Source organism: Acipenser ruthenus, chromosome 5, assembly GCF_902713425.1.
Source record: "Acipenser ruthenus chromosome 5, fAciRut3.2 maternal haplotype, whole genome shotgun sequence".
NCBI lineage: Eukaryota > Metazoa > Chordata > Actinopteri > Acipenseriformes > Acipenseridae > Acipenser > Acipenser ruthenus.
Genome location: NC_081193.1, coordinates 7,356,774 through 7,374,299, shown reverse-complemented (window position 1 = coordinate 7,374,299; position 17,526 = coordinate 7,356,774). Strand labels below are relative to the sequence as shown.

Here is a 17,526-nt window from a genome sequence, read left to right as displayed (position 1 = left end):
GATTTCTATTAAATATGGAATAAACAATGGTGGATGCCAATTACTTTTGTCAGTTTCAAGTTATTTCAGAGAAAATTGTGCATTCTTCGTTTTTTGTGGAAGGGTACCAACAAATTTGAGCACGTCTGTATATATTTGTTTGTTTTTTTATCAACTTCTTAAAACACAGTTTTTTTGTATTCAGCCGATGAAGGACTTATAGTCCGAAACGTCCTGATAATTGATTTGTAATCAATTATTCTACCTTTAAGTACCCGAAATACCCTTTTCTTTTTTCTTTTTTCTTATATATATATATATATATATATATATATATATATATATATATATATATATATATTAAACAAACTATTACCTTTTTACTACCTTTTAAAACCACTGACTTGGATTAATATAGAGGTATTTCAGATCTGTTGCTGGAATACTACAGCCTCCATTACAATTAATATGAGACTACAGAAAAACATTTAGTTCAGAAAAGGGAATGAATCATTGTACAAAATCTACACATCCTCCAAAGTCTGCATGCTGTTCAGGACCCGTTTCTGTTTGACGCTGTTTTTGGTTGTGGAATGAAGGCAGGCACTTTACAGTACCTGGTGTAGACACTGTGGCAGCATGCTGATGGCAGACACTTTACAGTACCTGGTGGAGACACTGTGGCAGCACGCTGATGGCAGACACTTTACAGTACCTGGTGGAGACACTGTGGCAGCACGCTGATGGCAGACACTTTACAGTGCCTGGTGTAGACACTGTGGCAGCACTCTGATGGCAGACACTTTACAGTACCTGGTGGAGACACTGTGGCAGCACGCTGATGGCAGACACTTTACAGTACCTGGTGGAGACACTGTGGCAGCACGCTGATGGCAGACACTTTACAGTACCTGGTGGAGACACTGTGGCAGCATGCTGGAGTCGCTCTGTTCCATCCCACCTTGGAGCAAAGAGAACAGCGACTGCAGGAGACCTGTTTTTTCAATTTTCTGTTGACAGCTGGTAGACCCCTCCAGGACATCCCCGTCCCTGTCCCCCTCCTCCTCCTCCTCCTCCTCCTCCTCGCCAGGCCCCTGACAACCGTTAGAGATGCCGTCTAGAGCCACTACTGTGCAGGCTTCAGGAACCACTCCTGCAAGTGCAAAACAACAGCAAGCGATGACACTAGGACTCTGATTACAAGAAAGGCCTTTAGGAACCACTCCAGTTGGAAATACAATTAAAAGTGGTATTATTAGGCCATAATTATTATGGATTAGTCGTTTAGCAGATGTTTTTATCCAAAGCAACTCACAGAGACTAGGGGGTGAACTATGCATCACAGAGTCACTTACAATAGGACCTCGGTTTTACTTTTCATCCAATATACCTGTCAAATGTGTAATTTACTGCTGTATGCATGTCATATCACTACATCAGCTAATATCAATACAGCATGTTACAAAATAATTATGAGAGAATGCTTGGATCATGGAAAAATCACACATGGCTTGCACTGTGTGATTAGGAAAGATTGAGCAATAATCGGGTTAGCACATTTCAGAGAAACTATCAGAGATTAGTCAATTGAACAAGTCACACATTTCTTATTGTCTTAACATTCCATTACCAATGCAAAGAATCAAATAGTCTTTTGAACTGAGACTGTACTGTATGTGTGCACAATAGAATAACACTCAAATGCATTGTCCCAAATGTACACTCTGGCTTGAAAGAGCAATACAGTAAAAATGATATTGTTTAAACTTGTATTTGTACATGCTGTTGCACTGTTATTGTAAACTGTGTATACGAGTATGTACCCCAACATACTTTACATTCCCTTACCTCTCAGCTGAGCAATGCTGTTGGTTCAGTATTAGGTTTTCACAGATAAATGAGGGAAATGTCAGGAAAAATGTGTATTTTGATCTAGAAATAATGTACTGCTGTAACCAAAGCAGCAAAAGAAGCCACAGTAGGTTTACCACAGTACAAGCAAGTACATTTTTTATTATCTGAAAAATAAGTAAAACTACATTTACATTTTATTCTGTCGCTAATCTCAGGTAACTTGTGGGCTGGTAGGGGACCTACCCATGCTCATTGAATGCAGCATTACAGACAAGACACTAAAAGACAGCAGAACCTTTACCTGATGAAAGAGCCAATATCCTTCATAGTGTTGTATGCATTGTTTTTTTAAAATTCGGAACAATGTTACCTTACTTGAAAAACTTGTCTTGCTATGTTTTGGCATAGTCTTGCTTTTCCATGTCTGAGAGCCCAACCTCCACGCTCAGGTCACAACCGAAGCAAACTTGAAAACACACCCAGGTCTTGGGATTCATTTATACAGTTTCCACTACAGGAGGTATTTCACAAAAAATATAAACTTCCATTTTAATGGTGGCTAAAAATACAATAGTAAAACTAAAACCGATAGTCTACTGTGTTTCTCAGAGGGCACCTATTGCCAGTAGGAGTTTGTATTGCTTGGTGTTGCCGGGGAAACACATCTCTAGCTGTAAAACATCCATGCCCTGTAAAGTCAGTCCTCTTGGTGCTGGTGATGTCTTGCTACTGCTGTTTTTAATTTAGCTCAAGGGAACTCTCAAGTGAGAATGGCTGCATCCATTTCATCAGGGTGAGCCGCGCTAATACTGATTTGAGCGAAGCTGTTCATAATCCTGAAAAACTACTGAATGTGATTTCAAGTTATCCACGATGATAGGAAACAACGCATCGATGCCCAATACATCTTGTTGTAACTAACAGCAGAAGTGTGTAATTTCAAACCCATTCAGTGCTTTTTGAGCATGTGCTGTCTGTTCGTGTGTTTTTCTACAAAACAAAAAACACATTTTCACAGCCCCAAAATAAAAACACTTCAATAAAATGTGGAATCTAGAAATGTGTTTTATTTTACAGAGCTGTTTTAATTCTCTGTACTAATACTGTGTAAAGATGTAAAGGATGTGATCTTTTTTGACAACATACTGTATGCACAGTAACATGACTATTGAGGTTTAAAGGCAGGGACATAATTGCTGTACTAACACATACAGTACATCCCCTAAACCAAATGATATTATCAGTAAGGTAAAGCTTATATGATAGTCTTAATGCACTGGTACAGGTGACATGACCACATTTTTTTTGGTCTTGAAGCATATGAACTTCAATTGGTGTCCTCGTAAGTAAAGTGATACTCCTCTTGACATCCATGCCCTCACAACAGACAGACAGAAATAAAACGTTACCTGAAGAGTCTGCCTTCATGCCCTTTTTGTGTTTTCCATTACTTTTTGGGGATGTCCCTTTTCCCTTGACCCCCTCAGTGTTGGCACTTGGGCTATCGCTGCAGTTCGCTGCCTTGCTATTTTTGAGGCCCTGTGCCAGGCCTCTGGAATCCCCTGTCTTGCTGTGAGGGTCTGTCTCGTTGTTGTTGACGCAGTCTTGCTGGGCCTGCCGGTGCCCGCTCACCGAGCCCTGGATTTGGTTCTCGTTCTCATCAGAGGCCGGTATGGTTGTCCGAGGGGATCCTCTGTCCACGCTGTTCTCCGGGTCCACGGCCCCTTTCATCTGCTTTGCCACCTTATTTCTTTGTGTTTCCTCTTCATCCATTAGAGCTCTGAACTTTGGACCATGAAAGGAGAGATGAGTTCCGTTCTCACTTCTGAAAAAAGAGATATTAAAATTCTTTTTTAAAAAAAACAAAAAACGATTCAATTATTTTGAGTAGCATTCTACAAACAGTGTGGTTGTAAGAAAACATTTGCAAATCAAATGGATTCAGTTTGAATGTGATCTACTCAGTTCTCTGTTTGGGGCTTTGCCTCCCCATTGCGTTTTACGGAAATGCTGAATATGTCAATGCAGTAATTAATTTACATTGACACCAAAAGGCATTCAATTATCCGACGTTTCAATATCTCTAGTTTTATATTGCCTATTACTTTAGTTTAATCAGTGTATTGCTCCGATTAATCCATTTAGTGTCAATTGAAAAATCAATTTGCAGGTGCGTCAGTATTATCAATGGCCAAGAAAGGGGATAAAGTAAAACTGAAGTGAGGAAATTGTGAACAAAAAGTTCAACCAGAAGACTTGGCACTGCATAACACAGATTGACTGTGATGTTACTGGTGTCCTGTCCACGCAAGACATTTTCAACCCCAGAAACGTACAAAGGCAGCAGCAGTACAAGTCCCAGCTGCTCATCTCCAACTCTTAAACCCTTACACAAATGTTTACAGTCCTTTTGCAGTTATCCCATTCTTATACTGCTGTATGGTATTTACCAGTTTGCTATGATTTGACATGTGTTTTAATATGCTTTACTATACTTTTCTGGGTTTACAATGCTTATCTATGCTTAGGGTTTTAACTTCTCGGTTTTTATTTTCCAAATCTCTACCTCTCTCTAAATGTAGTTTAATTAGTAGTTGTTAAGCTGTCTCTGCATCTTAATAAAGACAAAACTACTAATTAAAGACTGGGTTTAAGATTATTTTGTTTCTTTGCTACAAATCAAGGAGATTTTAAATGATGGACTTGCTATCAGCATACATGCCGTACTGGGTATTTTATGCTGAAAAGAAAATCTGTCAGGACAACTCTGTTAAATGAGTGAAAATAACAAAAGCACATGATAAACTAGGCGACTGCAAGAATGAAATGTAGGATCAGTGATGAGCAATTAACGTAATTCGTCATGTGTGTTTAAAATAAAAATGAAGCGAAACAGAATCAGGCTCAGTCAACATATGAAGGTAAAAACAAGCAATATTGTTTTGTAATTAACAGCTTTTTCTGAGTTTAATTACAAAACATAATAAGTTTAAAGGGACGTTGTGATAAAAAATAAAACCCGAAAACTTCAAGCCCTACCTATGCTTAATCATGCTTTCTCTCACGCTGCTATGCTTTTACTATGGGAAACTTTCACAAGGGAAACTACAGAAATGCAAACAGCTTCCTCTCCAATTTCATTCGGTGTTGAGTTGATATTTTTGGTTTTTATGAAGTGATGCCAAAAGAAGATTTTGAAATAGCAACCTTGAGAAAAACACCAGTCCTCAAAAGGGCACAGACTAGCCTGTAAACATTTCTGAAGGCGATAGCCTTCCGAATACAAGATCTTATCTATTGCACTGTATTTTGTCAAGACAACAGTAAACAAACAAGCCAGGAATCTATGTTGTATACAGCAGCTTTGTTTGATCCTCCTTTAAGGGATGTTAGGCTGCATGGGTGAGGCTCTTTGATAACTTTATGACAAACAGCGAACAACATACAAAAAACAGTATTTACAAGATCTACAGTACATGTGCAAACCATCGATTATTCTGGCTTTAAACACTTCCCCTTTAAGGTATTTTTTTTTTCCCATCTTTGATTGGAATGTGATGATAACGTCCGAATATTCCAATACGGGGAATATTCTGGGAATAATGGACTTTAGCTGCAAATACATTCATTTCAATTGGATTTACTGTGTATTTTTCTTTTTTTTTTTAAATAAAGACATCTGTATTCATTTAATATCTAGATCTTTAGCAGGTGAGCTAGAGCACCAGCCCAGGCAGCAGGGATTCTTCTTACACAGAGAGAGCTTTACAGAACTCAATGCATCAGAGAACTAGAGCCAATTAGCATTATATTAACACTGAGTTACATTTATATACCACTGCACACACCTGGCAGGAGTGGCGTCATACCTCGAATTCATAATAATGGTACACTCAGGAAGAATTACTCTCGTCAACAAAGCAAAAAACAGCAAGTGTTCTATACGTCACCCTCATGCAAAGTCTTCCTATCACAACACGATCTACTGTTCCCTGGAAGCCATACACCTTGAGTTCTATAGGAATCTCCTTGACTGCAGCAAAAGGGACCAGAAACCCAGTAGAGAATATTCAGATTGTGCAAGTTAATAATATCAAAGCTTCACTACTCTTCCATCTCTATATGGATACTTGTACAACAGGTTATATGATTTTTACAGGCTAATTGTGCCTTATGATATCATTAGTGTTTCATAAGCCAAAAACCTAAGTAGGCAACACCAACCATGTGCAGTCATGCATTATTTTACTGCCCAACCCCTGCCTGAAAGAATGAAATGTCACTGACAATCTGTGCATAATCAGTAGCAGCCTATGCAGTAACTCTACAATTACAAAGCTTCGGCTGCCATCTATAATAAATCATCGTCCTCCCAAAATCAATTCTGAAGCAGAAAACGAACAAATCAGCAACTCGTATTCCGCCCCATATACCTCGGTGTCTCTAGCCTGGCATTTAAGATCCCATTAAGTCTTATGTTCCATTCCAATGATCCTTGATCATATTTAAATGAGAATTTCAATACTGAAAGTACTGTATGAATAAAATCCATGTCAAGCTTACATATGCACTGCAGTATACTCTGGGCTCTTCGTTTTCTGGTTTTTATTTTTGGTCACGTGATTTCCCTTTAAAGAATTGCGGCGAATTAAACCCTTGGAAAAGTGTTGATTGCGAAACAAGTTCACTTTAGTTTTTTCTCCCGTAACTTGAACGAGATTATGATTGTTTCATTAATAACAAAAAAAAAGGCAGCTCTTTATTTTTAATTCAAACTGAACACGGTTAAATTGCTTTTCCCGGATTTAAAATGACTCATTGAAAAAATGTTATAACCTGTTTTGCAAATAATAGTTTCCTCTTAATTATGATTTAATGAAATACATTTAACTTCACTCGTGTTTGTGTTCGGTTTGAATTAAAAATAAGGAGCTGCATTTTTTTTATTTTACTTTATCATTGAAACTGAATCCAGTCGCAATCAAGTTAAGGGAGAAAAAACTAAACTGAACTTGTTTCACAATCAACACTTTTCCAAGAGTTTAATTGAACGGAGTCGGCTCAAAAAAAAGACATCACGTGATCAAAAATAAAAACCGAAAACTAAGAGCCCTCCGTATACTACAGTATTATTGCAAACAGGGAGTATAAATACTCAGTGTTAAAACCCTTCTCTCAATTCAGAAGGGCGTGGAAATGATAAAGGTGTGAACACAGTTACAGTAAAAGGAGGCTATACTGCAATACAGAATATTCAAGTAATTCTGGTATGTAAAAGGTGGTAATTATTTTGTAAAGAAAATTACTCATTTCTGAAAGTCATTTTCTTTTAACATAACCAGCAACTAAAATGGAGTGAATTTGAAACAAAAGAAAAAAAAGGTGTATTTGTTATTTGGCACAAACAGGCTTGTGGATTTTAAAAAAAGTATTAATAAAACAACATAATACAATGAATGCAGTTTCATCTTGTACTATGAAATAGCCTTGCAAATTCTAAAAACTGCAAAGCCACTCTGTGGAGCTTGCAATACCAGTCAACTACTTTCTGTCATACAGTAAAAGACTGCCATCGTATGCTACTTTCTCAATTATTCACAGCTCAGAACAAATTAAAAGGTTGAATCTCCTCCATGAAAGAAAGCTTACTAATAGTTATCAATTCCGAAGTTACAGTACGTGGTATGGGTTACTGAGCCTGCAATTTGATCCTCATGGGATGTACACAATATGTCTGGGCAGGTCATTCTTACAAGCTCTCCTGAAGTGCGGCTACACTTTGAGAATCTAGTAAATGGTGTTCTCTAATGTTTCACAGAATGCTGATGTAAGCTACCTGTGAAGTCCATGCAAATACAGCGAGGGAAATCCCTGTCACAAAAAAAGGGGTTAAAGAAAGCGTCTATATGAAATATGAACATTTTTGTGAAGAACTTACTGTAGAGTCATGCATGTCATATAGCAATCGTTTCCTGGGATAATTCACCGCTGCACACCATAACAATAATCACATGCAATAAACAGCACCACTCCTGTGGGTGTCGCATGTTTCTGCTTAGATGAATTCCATTTTAATTTAATGCAATAAATGGGTTTTAATTAGCCGTGGATTAATGGCTGAGTAAGCAGTGTGACTGGGGTTTCAGCTTGAAGGAGTATTATACTTTATATAAAATAAAGGCAGTTGTGTCCACAGTGATAACTCACAAACAAGTACATCTGATGTGCTGTGGAATGTTGACAGAGGTTTTCTGGGGGCGACAGTCCCCAGGGTAGGACTGGGTTTCACACGCAAATCAGTAGCTTTAGTCAATGAGTTTTATGTGGCACTGCTAGTGTACCAGATACTAAACAATATATGACCTAGATCTGCTTCAATTGCTGTGACTCATGGGTACATAGTTATTGTTAAAAAAAAAAAAAAAAAAAAAAACAGCTTTACTTTTTCTAAGGCTTGTTTTGTTATTGTCTATTTTTATTTCACTCTACACAATAGCTCCCTCTCCCCACAGTCACGATGTTGTGGTGACACCATAGCAGCGAATTACTTTAAAAGGAAAAAAGGACATGATCAGCATCATTGAAGAGAAGGTTTTCTTAGTCTGTTTGTGCTCTGATAGCCGCTGTTGCAAGCCTCCCCACTTCTCCTTCACAAAGATGGAGCATTTACTGTATAAAGAAGCATGAAGGTTAGAATGCAAACTATTGACAACAGAATGCAAAGGTGGTAGATTTAGAACAGTTGTGTTTGTCCACTTTAAAAGAAACGTTTACAACAGTACATCAATGATGTGGCTTTAGGAGTGAGCGGGATATAAATCCACTTAGAGTACCAGTCTCATAATCACTGCATCTACATACACACTACACTTACAATTCCTTCAGAATTCAGGCTCCCTTATTGCAACCATGTGATATGACAATAGAAAGCTTTTCTTGCTTCTCCAGATCTGTTGGCGTTCCCAACCTTTTTTGAACCACGTCCCACCTGAGCAACATTTTTTAACTTGTTGAATGCCTGTGCAGCTGAGTGCCAGAAATTTGGGAGTGAACATGTGCCAAAACATTGTTTCAATATGTTGTCGCATATTAGCTCAATTGGCCGTTCTTCCACCTCAGGGGTCTCGGCAGCGCTGTTGAGCGTAACGGCCCGTTACGTTGTTACCTGGAAAAATGACACTGTATTTCAGGTCAGTATGCAACAGAGAGACAAGATTGAACTTCACTGGACTTTATTAGCACATTGTTAACAGAGGAGACTAGATCCTGGGTGCGCCCCTGATACACAGCTCTGTAACAACCAACACTGTTGCAGATTCTGAATAGGTTTGCAGAGATATTCATGTACTGCATAATCCTTTACATTATTTTGACTGTGACGCAGTTTTCTTTCCACTACAGAACGGTAAAGCAAAATTGTGCCAGTAGACAGTGCTATTTGTGTATGTTACTATTAATGCCTCCATGACCAACTGCAGCTCTAGTTACACAAGATTGTACTAATGTGATTAATAATATTAGTAGGATTGTACAGCCACTACTGTGTTTAAAAAAACGTTTTTTTTAACCATGTTCTTTCACCTGGGACTACTGACAGTAATATTGCACCGATTCTGACATTAAAACTCAATAAATCATAGTGAGATGAATCCTTTTAAAAATAATGTGTTTATTATTTTATTAAATTATTCCTTGAATCCACTCTGTTAGTATTTCCAAAATATATTTCAACACATTTTCAAAGACATAGTAAACAACGGACTGCTTCACCTCCCCGTGACAAGTATCGCAGGCATATTTTAGTCGTGTGTACATGGGTGACTAGTGTACATGGGTGACTGGTGTACATGGGTGACTGGTGTACATGGGTGACTGGTATTTCTTGGGCTGCATCTTTCGAAACATGATTCTGGTAATTGGTCTGTAGAATTTGTTTTATAACATTTTTTTCTGTTTGGATGCCATGTAAGAACATAAGAAAGTTTACAAACGAGAGGAGGCCATTCAGCCCATCTTGCTCATTTGGTTGTTAGTAGCTTATTGATCCCAGAATCTCATCAAGCAGCTTCTTGAAGGATCCCAGGGTGTCAGCTTCAACAACATTACTGGGGAGTTGGTTCCAGACCCTCACAATTCCCTGTGTAAAGAAGTGCCTCCTATTTTCTGTTCTGAATGCCCCTTTATCTAATCTCCATTTGTGACCCCTGGTCTGTGTTTCTTTTTTTTTTTAAAAAGTCCCCTGGGTCAACATTGTCAATACCTTTTAAAATTTTGAATGCTTGAATCAGATCACCACGTAGTCTTCTTTGTTCAAGACTGAACAGATTCAATTCTTTTAGCCTGTCTGCATATGACATGCTTTTTAAACCCAGGATAATTCTAGGCACTCTTCTTTCTAGAGCAGCAATGTCCTTTTTTGTAACAAGGTGACCAGAACTGAACACAATATTCTAGGTGAGGTCTTACTAATGCATTGTAAAGTTTTAACATTATTTCCCTTGATTTCAATTCAACACTTTTCACAATATATCCAAGCATCTTTTTGGCCTTTTTTTATAGCTTCCCCACATTGTCTAGATGAAGACATTTCTGGGTCAACATAAACTCCTAGGTCTTTTTCATAGATTCCTTCTTCAATTTCAGTGTCTCCCATATGATATTTATAATGCACATTTTTATTGCCTGCGTGCAGTACCTTACACTTTTCTCTATTAAATGTAATTTGCCATGTGTCTGCCCAGTTCTGAATGCTGTATAGATCATTTTGAATGACCTTTGCTGCTGCAACAGCGTTTGCCACTCCTCCTATTTTTGTGTCGTCTGCAAATTTAACGAGTTTGCTAACTATACCAGAATCTAAATCATTAATGTAGATTAGGGATAGCAGAGGACCTAATACTGATCCCTGTGGTACACCACTGGTTACCTTGCTCCATTTTGAGGTTTCTCCTCTAATCAGTACTTTCTGTTTACATGTTAACCACTCCCTAATCCATGTGCCTGCATTTCCTTGAATCCCTACTGCGTTCAGTTTGAGAATTAATCTTTTATGCGGGACTTTGTCAAAAGCTTTCTGGAAATCTAAATAAACCATGTCGTATGCTTTGCAATTATCCATTGTCAATGTTGCTTCCTCAAATAAATCAAGCAGGTTAGTTAGACACGATCTCCCTTTCCTAAAACCATGTTGACTGTCTCCCAGGATACTGCTACCATATAGGTAATTTTCCATTTTGAATCTTATTATAGTTTCCATAAGTTTACATATAATAGAAGTCTGGCTTATTGGTCTGTAGTTACCTGGTTCGGTTTTGTCTCCCTTTTTGTGGATCGGTATTATGTTTGCAATCAATTCTCCAGTCTGTCGGTACAACCCCTGTGTCAATGAGTACTATTGGGAGGACCTCATCCAGCCCAGGGGATTTGTTTATTTTAAGAGCTCCTAGTCCCTTTAACACTTCAGCCTCTGTTATGCTAAAGTTATTTAAAACTGGATAGGAACAGGTCGACATGTGGGGCATGTTGTCCGTATCCTCCGTAAAAAACTGTGAAAAGTAATCATTTAATATATTTGCTATTTCTTTTCTTCGTCTATGATTTTGCCATTTGTATCTCTTAGACATTTAACCTCCTCTTTGAATGTTCTCTTGCTGTTATAATATTGGAAAAACATTTTGGAATTGGTTTTAGCCCCCTTAGCAATGTTCATTTCTATCTCTACCTTGGCCTTTCTAACTTCCTTTTTGACTTGCGTTTGCAGTTCCAAGTACTCTTTCTGTGTACTTTGTTTCTGGTCTCTTTTAAATGCTCTGTAAAGTGCCTTTTTTTGCTGAATATTTTTTTAATTGATCTATTAAACCATTTTGGCCATTTTGTTTTAGATTTAGATTTGTCTACTTTTGGGATGTAATTGTTTTGCGCCTCTAGTACTACATTTTTTTAAAAAGCCATCCTCTTTCTGTGGATGCTTTCTCTATTTTACACCAATCTACTTCTGTTAGTCTCTGTTTCATACCTTCACAGTTTACTTTTCTAAAATTGTAAACCTTAGCTTTAGTCATTATTTTGGGGTTTTAAAAATCACTTCAAATGAGACCATGTTGTGGTCTGAGTTTGCTAATGGCTCTCTGACCTCTGTTTTAGTTATTCTGTCTTCGTTATTTGAAAAGACTAAATCAAGGCATGCCTCCCTTCTAGTCGGTGCCTTGACAAATTGCGTTAGGAAGCAGTCATTTGTCATTTCCACCATTTCAATTTCGTCCGTCGTGCTCCCCACCGGGTTTTCCCATTTTATATGGGGGAAGTTGAAACCCCCCATTAGTATGACTTCTCCTTTGCTATACGCATTTCTAATGTCACTGTATAACAGATTATTTTGCTTGCCGTCTGAATTTGGCGGTCTATAGCATGCTCCTATTAGTATGCCCTTTGAATTTTTGTCCATTATTCTGACCCATATTGATTCGCTGTTGTTTTCTTCGTCCAGATTTAAAACCTGGGCTTCAAGACTATTTCTTATGTAGAGCGCTACCCCTCCGCCTCTTCTGTCCTGCCTGTCTTTCCTATACAGTGTATACCCACTAATATTATATTCGTCTCCATCACTCTCAGACAACCAAGTTTCTGTAACACTTATCACATTGTAGTTACTTGTTAGTGCAGTAGCTTCAAGTTCTAACAGTTCTTTTTGTTTATGTTTGTTTGTTTTTTACAAGCAGCGCCGTCCGCTTACTGTTTTTAATTAGAGCCTCTGTCCTCCTGCCAAACACAACGTTTGTGGCATGCATATGTTAAGTGATCAAGCTAAAGAGCTTTCATTGAGCAAAATGAAATCAAACTCAACATCATCTATCAGCACACGTTGAATGTGCTGGCAGTCTTACATAAGTACATTTTTCAAAGCCTTCACCACCGTGGCGAACTTAGGGAAAAACAGTTGAGCCACAAGGGAAAACGGCTAGCGGGAACGTAGCATAACAAGCTGGGTTAAATAAATAAATCCCTCAGACGAAGAACAGTAATGTGTATTCCAAACAGTTTTGAGATATTCAATCTTTTTTATTTCAAGGTCTTTAGAAAAAAATTCAAAGTTCCACAATTTTACTATAATCCTTTTGTATGACTTCAATTTTGCCATAGATAGATTTTCATATAGTATGTAGGTTTTAAAATATAAAATGTGGGACACAGTACATGTCCAGTTTACTTGCGATAAGTGGAAAAAGGTTTATGTTGTATATTCCTTAACTATGGAACAACAGTGACAAACAGGTTTTTCACTTGCAAGCACACGTGTGATCAAGTGTAAGTTACGTCTTTTAATGGTGCAACAACCATACATACATATATATATATATATATATATCTCAGAACAACAACAAAAGCAAAACTCCAGTGTTACATGATCACAGTAAAGTTTATTAGAATATTTAAAATGTGAGATGATGTACGTTATTAGTATAGCTTTTTTTATTTTTACCAATCAATAAGTAGCCTTATTATTTTAACTACAAATAATACAATACTACTACTGTACTATGCAGTAGGCTACGATTGGGAAAAAAATGTTTTGAAACCTAATATTTATGCTATTTTTGAAAGAAGTATAAAAACAACACTAATTATATCCACATAATCGTAGGCCATTCTTCATGTTTTGAAAGGTAAAAACAGGTTTCACAGTTGGACAGAAACAATAAAACTATGGCAAAAATCTAGTTTCCCACCCGTGGAATGGCGTCCATGCGTTGCTAGGGAGTACGTCATCCTATGACGCAGACTCTGCATCTACCTACTGACAACTATTGATCTAGAATATTATATACCGTAAAACTTCAATTAAACGCCTCCGGCGATTAATTACAATATTTACCAGCAGACCGGGTGCATATTGGAGACCGGCGATTATTTGAGACTGGTGTTTATATTAGATCACTAGCTTCACATGCTTCATGCGGTCATTGAGAAGCCGCTAACACACAACCTTGTAGCAACATCGTAACTCAATTTAAACTTTTCAGAAGCTTTGTTAAAAGGTTGTGTGTCAGTGGGAACTAATTAACAGAAGAACACAATTACATTGTTTTGTACACCCTCAAGTATAAAGCACAAGTATACAATCTTTTTATATGCCCTGGTTAACAAGGATACGGTATGCAAAATGTTGGAAAACGAACAAGCAAAAGTACAAATTTGTATTTAAAAACGGAATTAGATCTACCATTGTTAATAATAATAATAATAATAATAATAATAATAATAATAATAATAATAATAATAATAATAATACAAACTTCTAAAATGTTTTTAAAAATGAACAATAAAAGCAATAAGTATCATTATCAAAACTAATTTATTGTTTAATCTCAAACTTGTACATTGTTAATACAACAAAACATGTTAAAAACACCAAGAAGTTTGTATCTGGCCTACTTTCAGCATGCTTAAAAACTTTTAATAACATAATAACTGCATTAAACAAATATGCATTACATGTAAATTACGTTTATTATGTATTAATCCTAAGAGTCACTTTCATCGCTGTCACTTCATTACGTTCAAGCTCCTCCTCATCTTCCTCAGATTCAATGACAGAGACCCGGCATTTATTTACAATATTTGCCAGCAGACCCGACGCGTATTAGAGACAGGCGATTATTTGAAGTTTTACGGTATGCTGACAACTACTTCCACAAAGCGTAAGCATGTGCATGAAAATTGTCTCGACGATGTCATTCAACACTTGATCTTTCACATCACTGGCAAGTTCTGAAATTCGGCGACTCGCTGTGTTATTTGACAATGGAATGGCACCAACCTGCATAGCAGAACTTTCCCCAAACATAACCGAACAAATATCCTTTGCAGCTGGCAAAAGCAGGGTCTCGGTTACGTTGTGAGGCTTACGAAGTTTAGCAACCTGGTATGACACAGCATAAGAAGTCTTAAGATACTTGCAAGACACCATAGGACAGTATGCACCAAGCTCTCCTGGCGAGTGTCCAGTACTGAGCATCGCCTGGTTCAGAATGCTAAGGACATCCATGAGCATGCCGTTTCGAAAGGTTTGACACACTTTGTAATACACAGCATGTGACCTACTGTAGCAGTAGAGGTGGCTAATCTGTGCACCCGTACTATACAGACAGTACTCCTGATAGTATTTAAATTAGGATAACATATGCACACTGGAAATCCTATCAGACCCACTGACAGTCTCATGAAGGTCATTACAATAATATCTGAATGGCTCTGCATGCAAAGAACAAATACTCTCCACCATGTATTCCAGCCAAATGTCAAATTCTGGAATGCGGTCCACAGGTATTCAGCAGGGCTGTGAAGATACTCAGATTTTCAGTGTGACTCCCTTTAAGACGTTTGAAGTTGTTAGGTAGTAATTAACTAGAATAAACCTTGTTAATTACTCTGGAGAAACCAAAGCACCCCAACAGTTGCCCTGGTTCACCCAATGCATGAGTATCAATCAATAACAAAATGACAGTGATACTTCACATAGAACCTGCATGATGAAGCTAAAACCACTCAGATTTCATCTGCGATTATTTGGCTTACCTTTCTTTTACCCTTGTGATGTAATATCTAAGTGTTTGGTCTTTTAACAACTGGAAACCAAAAAGTCACATGGCTCTGGTTTTGGCAGCCAAATTCTATCAAAAATAAAGGTACTGTTACATTTTGCCACTAGACGCTTCTAAAACACTGCAGGATTAGAAACGCTCATCTATAACCCATGAATGCTTGTTTCCGAACTTTGCAAGAATCCATTTTTAAAGATGGCAACAAAGAAGAAATAAGAGGTCAACAGTACCTCTGTAGCCCCGTGACAAACCACTTGCATACGTGGGGCCATTTTCAATACTTTCATCCTGAAGCCTTTTTGCGGGGTCATTAAATCAGACAGTAAAGTAGGTAGACAATAGCAGAGCTGCATACAGAGTCAGTTAAATTATGAGCACACCTAAGCAATTTGAAAGTGATGTCTCTTCTAATTTTAGAAGGAACATCCACTTAAAAATCACTCAGGAATTTGTCAATTTTTCCATTTTAAGGCCCCCAGCAACACAGCAATACTAAAGTAGTGGTACTTATTCTACAGTAGACCTACCTGGCTATCTGTACAGAAGCATTCACAGGGCTACTGGCATTCTAAATATCATTTTTAGATCTTCAAAATCACTTCATAATGAGATGTGTTTCAATTATGACTACTACACCCCCCCACAACACACACACACACACACACATAACACACACACACACATAACACACACACACACACACAAAAGGGGGTGCATCTCAGCAAATCTTCATAACTGCAGTTAAGTATTTGGCCTGGTTTGATACCTGACCTGTATCTTCCACTATACGAAATATAAGCAAAATCAAGATCTTGAGGTGGGGAGCTCTGGTTGCCTTGACACGGAATGACCCCATTTATTTGTCGTAGTTGTTAAATTGATCACATACACACTACTACTGTATTACGTCATTCAGCAAAAGACATAGCATTGTCGTTTTGGCACAGAAAATATAATGGAGCAACAAGGGTTTGCTGTCAGAAGGGTTTCTTGGATTTTTGTGACATGCCAAACACTATACCGACTAAACGCAAAATAACCAGTTTATTCCCTTGTATTTTCCAAGTTTATTAATTTAAAGCATTCATCTTTGCCAACGCAAAATTGTGTTATTAACAAAGACTTACTCACAGCTAATCTTCCCATGGTGTATAACATTAATAAACTTCGTACCATACCAAAATAAAACAAATGCAGCAATCCACTGACAGCGAGATCTTTCTTCATATCCACACAAGCTTACCTTGCTGATTTGAAGTCAACAGCAACGCAGCTGAACACACTGAAACGTGTGCTACTACCAACTGTGCAAAATGTCAATAACTCTAACAACAAAATAGAGCCCATGTTACTATTTTCACAAAAAAAGTGAAACTAAGAATTTTGAAGTTTTAAAATAATATACCGTATAATAAAACCGATTTATGACCGATGTAACACAGACTGCATTATTAAGTAATATGTGCATACATAATTCAATGACAAACTCCTTCTTGTACGATAGCAACGTTTCTCTGTATCCAAATCCCTCTGTGTTAAATTCGGGCATTACATTATATTTTAACTGCAAAAACAGAATTACAATGTATTTCGTTTATGTTTTACCTGTCAGCGACTGTCAAGCACGACTCAATTTTCACTCGCTGTTCATTGCTGCAGATCTCAGCCTTCAGCTGTTATTATGACGCTTTCTCGCTCTGTGTTTTTCCTGCTGCTCTATCCGGGACACGGCATCTCTGCACCGCCGTGCCTCTAGGCATGAACAAAAAGCACACATGGAAATGAAAGCGCCCTCATCTGTTCTGACTGACTCACCCAGAACAGTTTTTACTTTTCCACTGCAATATTTGACATTGGAAATACTAACTCCAACTTGGCAAACAGTTTCCCTTTGTGTACAAACGGTGCATTAAGCTGAAACTGCTGCATCCAAGATGCAGAGGTATGAATTGTCTGTGAGAATGGTCTGCATAGCTCCTGGGCTTTTAGGCAGTGGTTTAAGTGAAGCTTTTTTAGTAGGAGATTGGCAGGGATCTGGGAACCCGATTTTGCCAGGTGGGTTACAATGGATTTGGGAGGAGGTTAAGTACCT

At 37.8% G+C, this 17,526-nt stretch overlaps 1 protein-coding gene across 2 annotated transcripts in view; it reads right to left on the bottom strand.

The window, feature by feature from the left end:
- The window catches only part of LOC117403067 (consortin-like), a 44,361-nt gene extending 27,132 nt beyond the window's left edge, over positions 1–17,229 (bottom strand). The window contains exons 1-3 of one of the 2 annotated variants that reach the window (XM_034004950.3): positions 17,040–17,229; positions 3,243–3,658; positions 891–1,132 (exon numbers count right to left, since the gene is read on the bottom strand). In XM_034004950.3, coding sequence (XP_033860841.3) covers positions 891–1,132; positions 3,243–3,606 — 606 coding nt within the window. In that variant the 5' untranslated portion in view covers positions 3,607–3,658; positions 17,040–17,229. Of the gene's footprint in view, positions 1–890; positions 1,133–3,242; positions 3,659–5,783; positions 5,883–17,039 lie in introns of those variants that run through there. The other variant, XM_059023585.1, reaches the window with a different exon arrangement.
- Between the last annotated feature and the right edge of the window lie 297 nt (positions 17,230–17,526).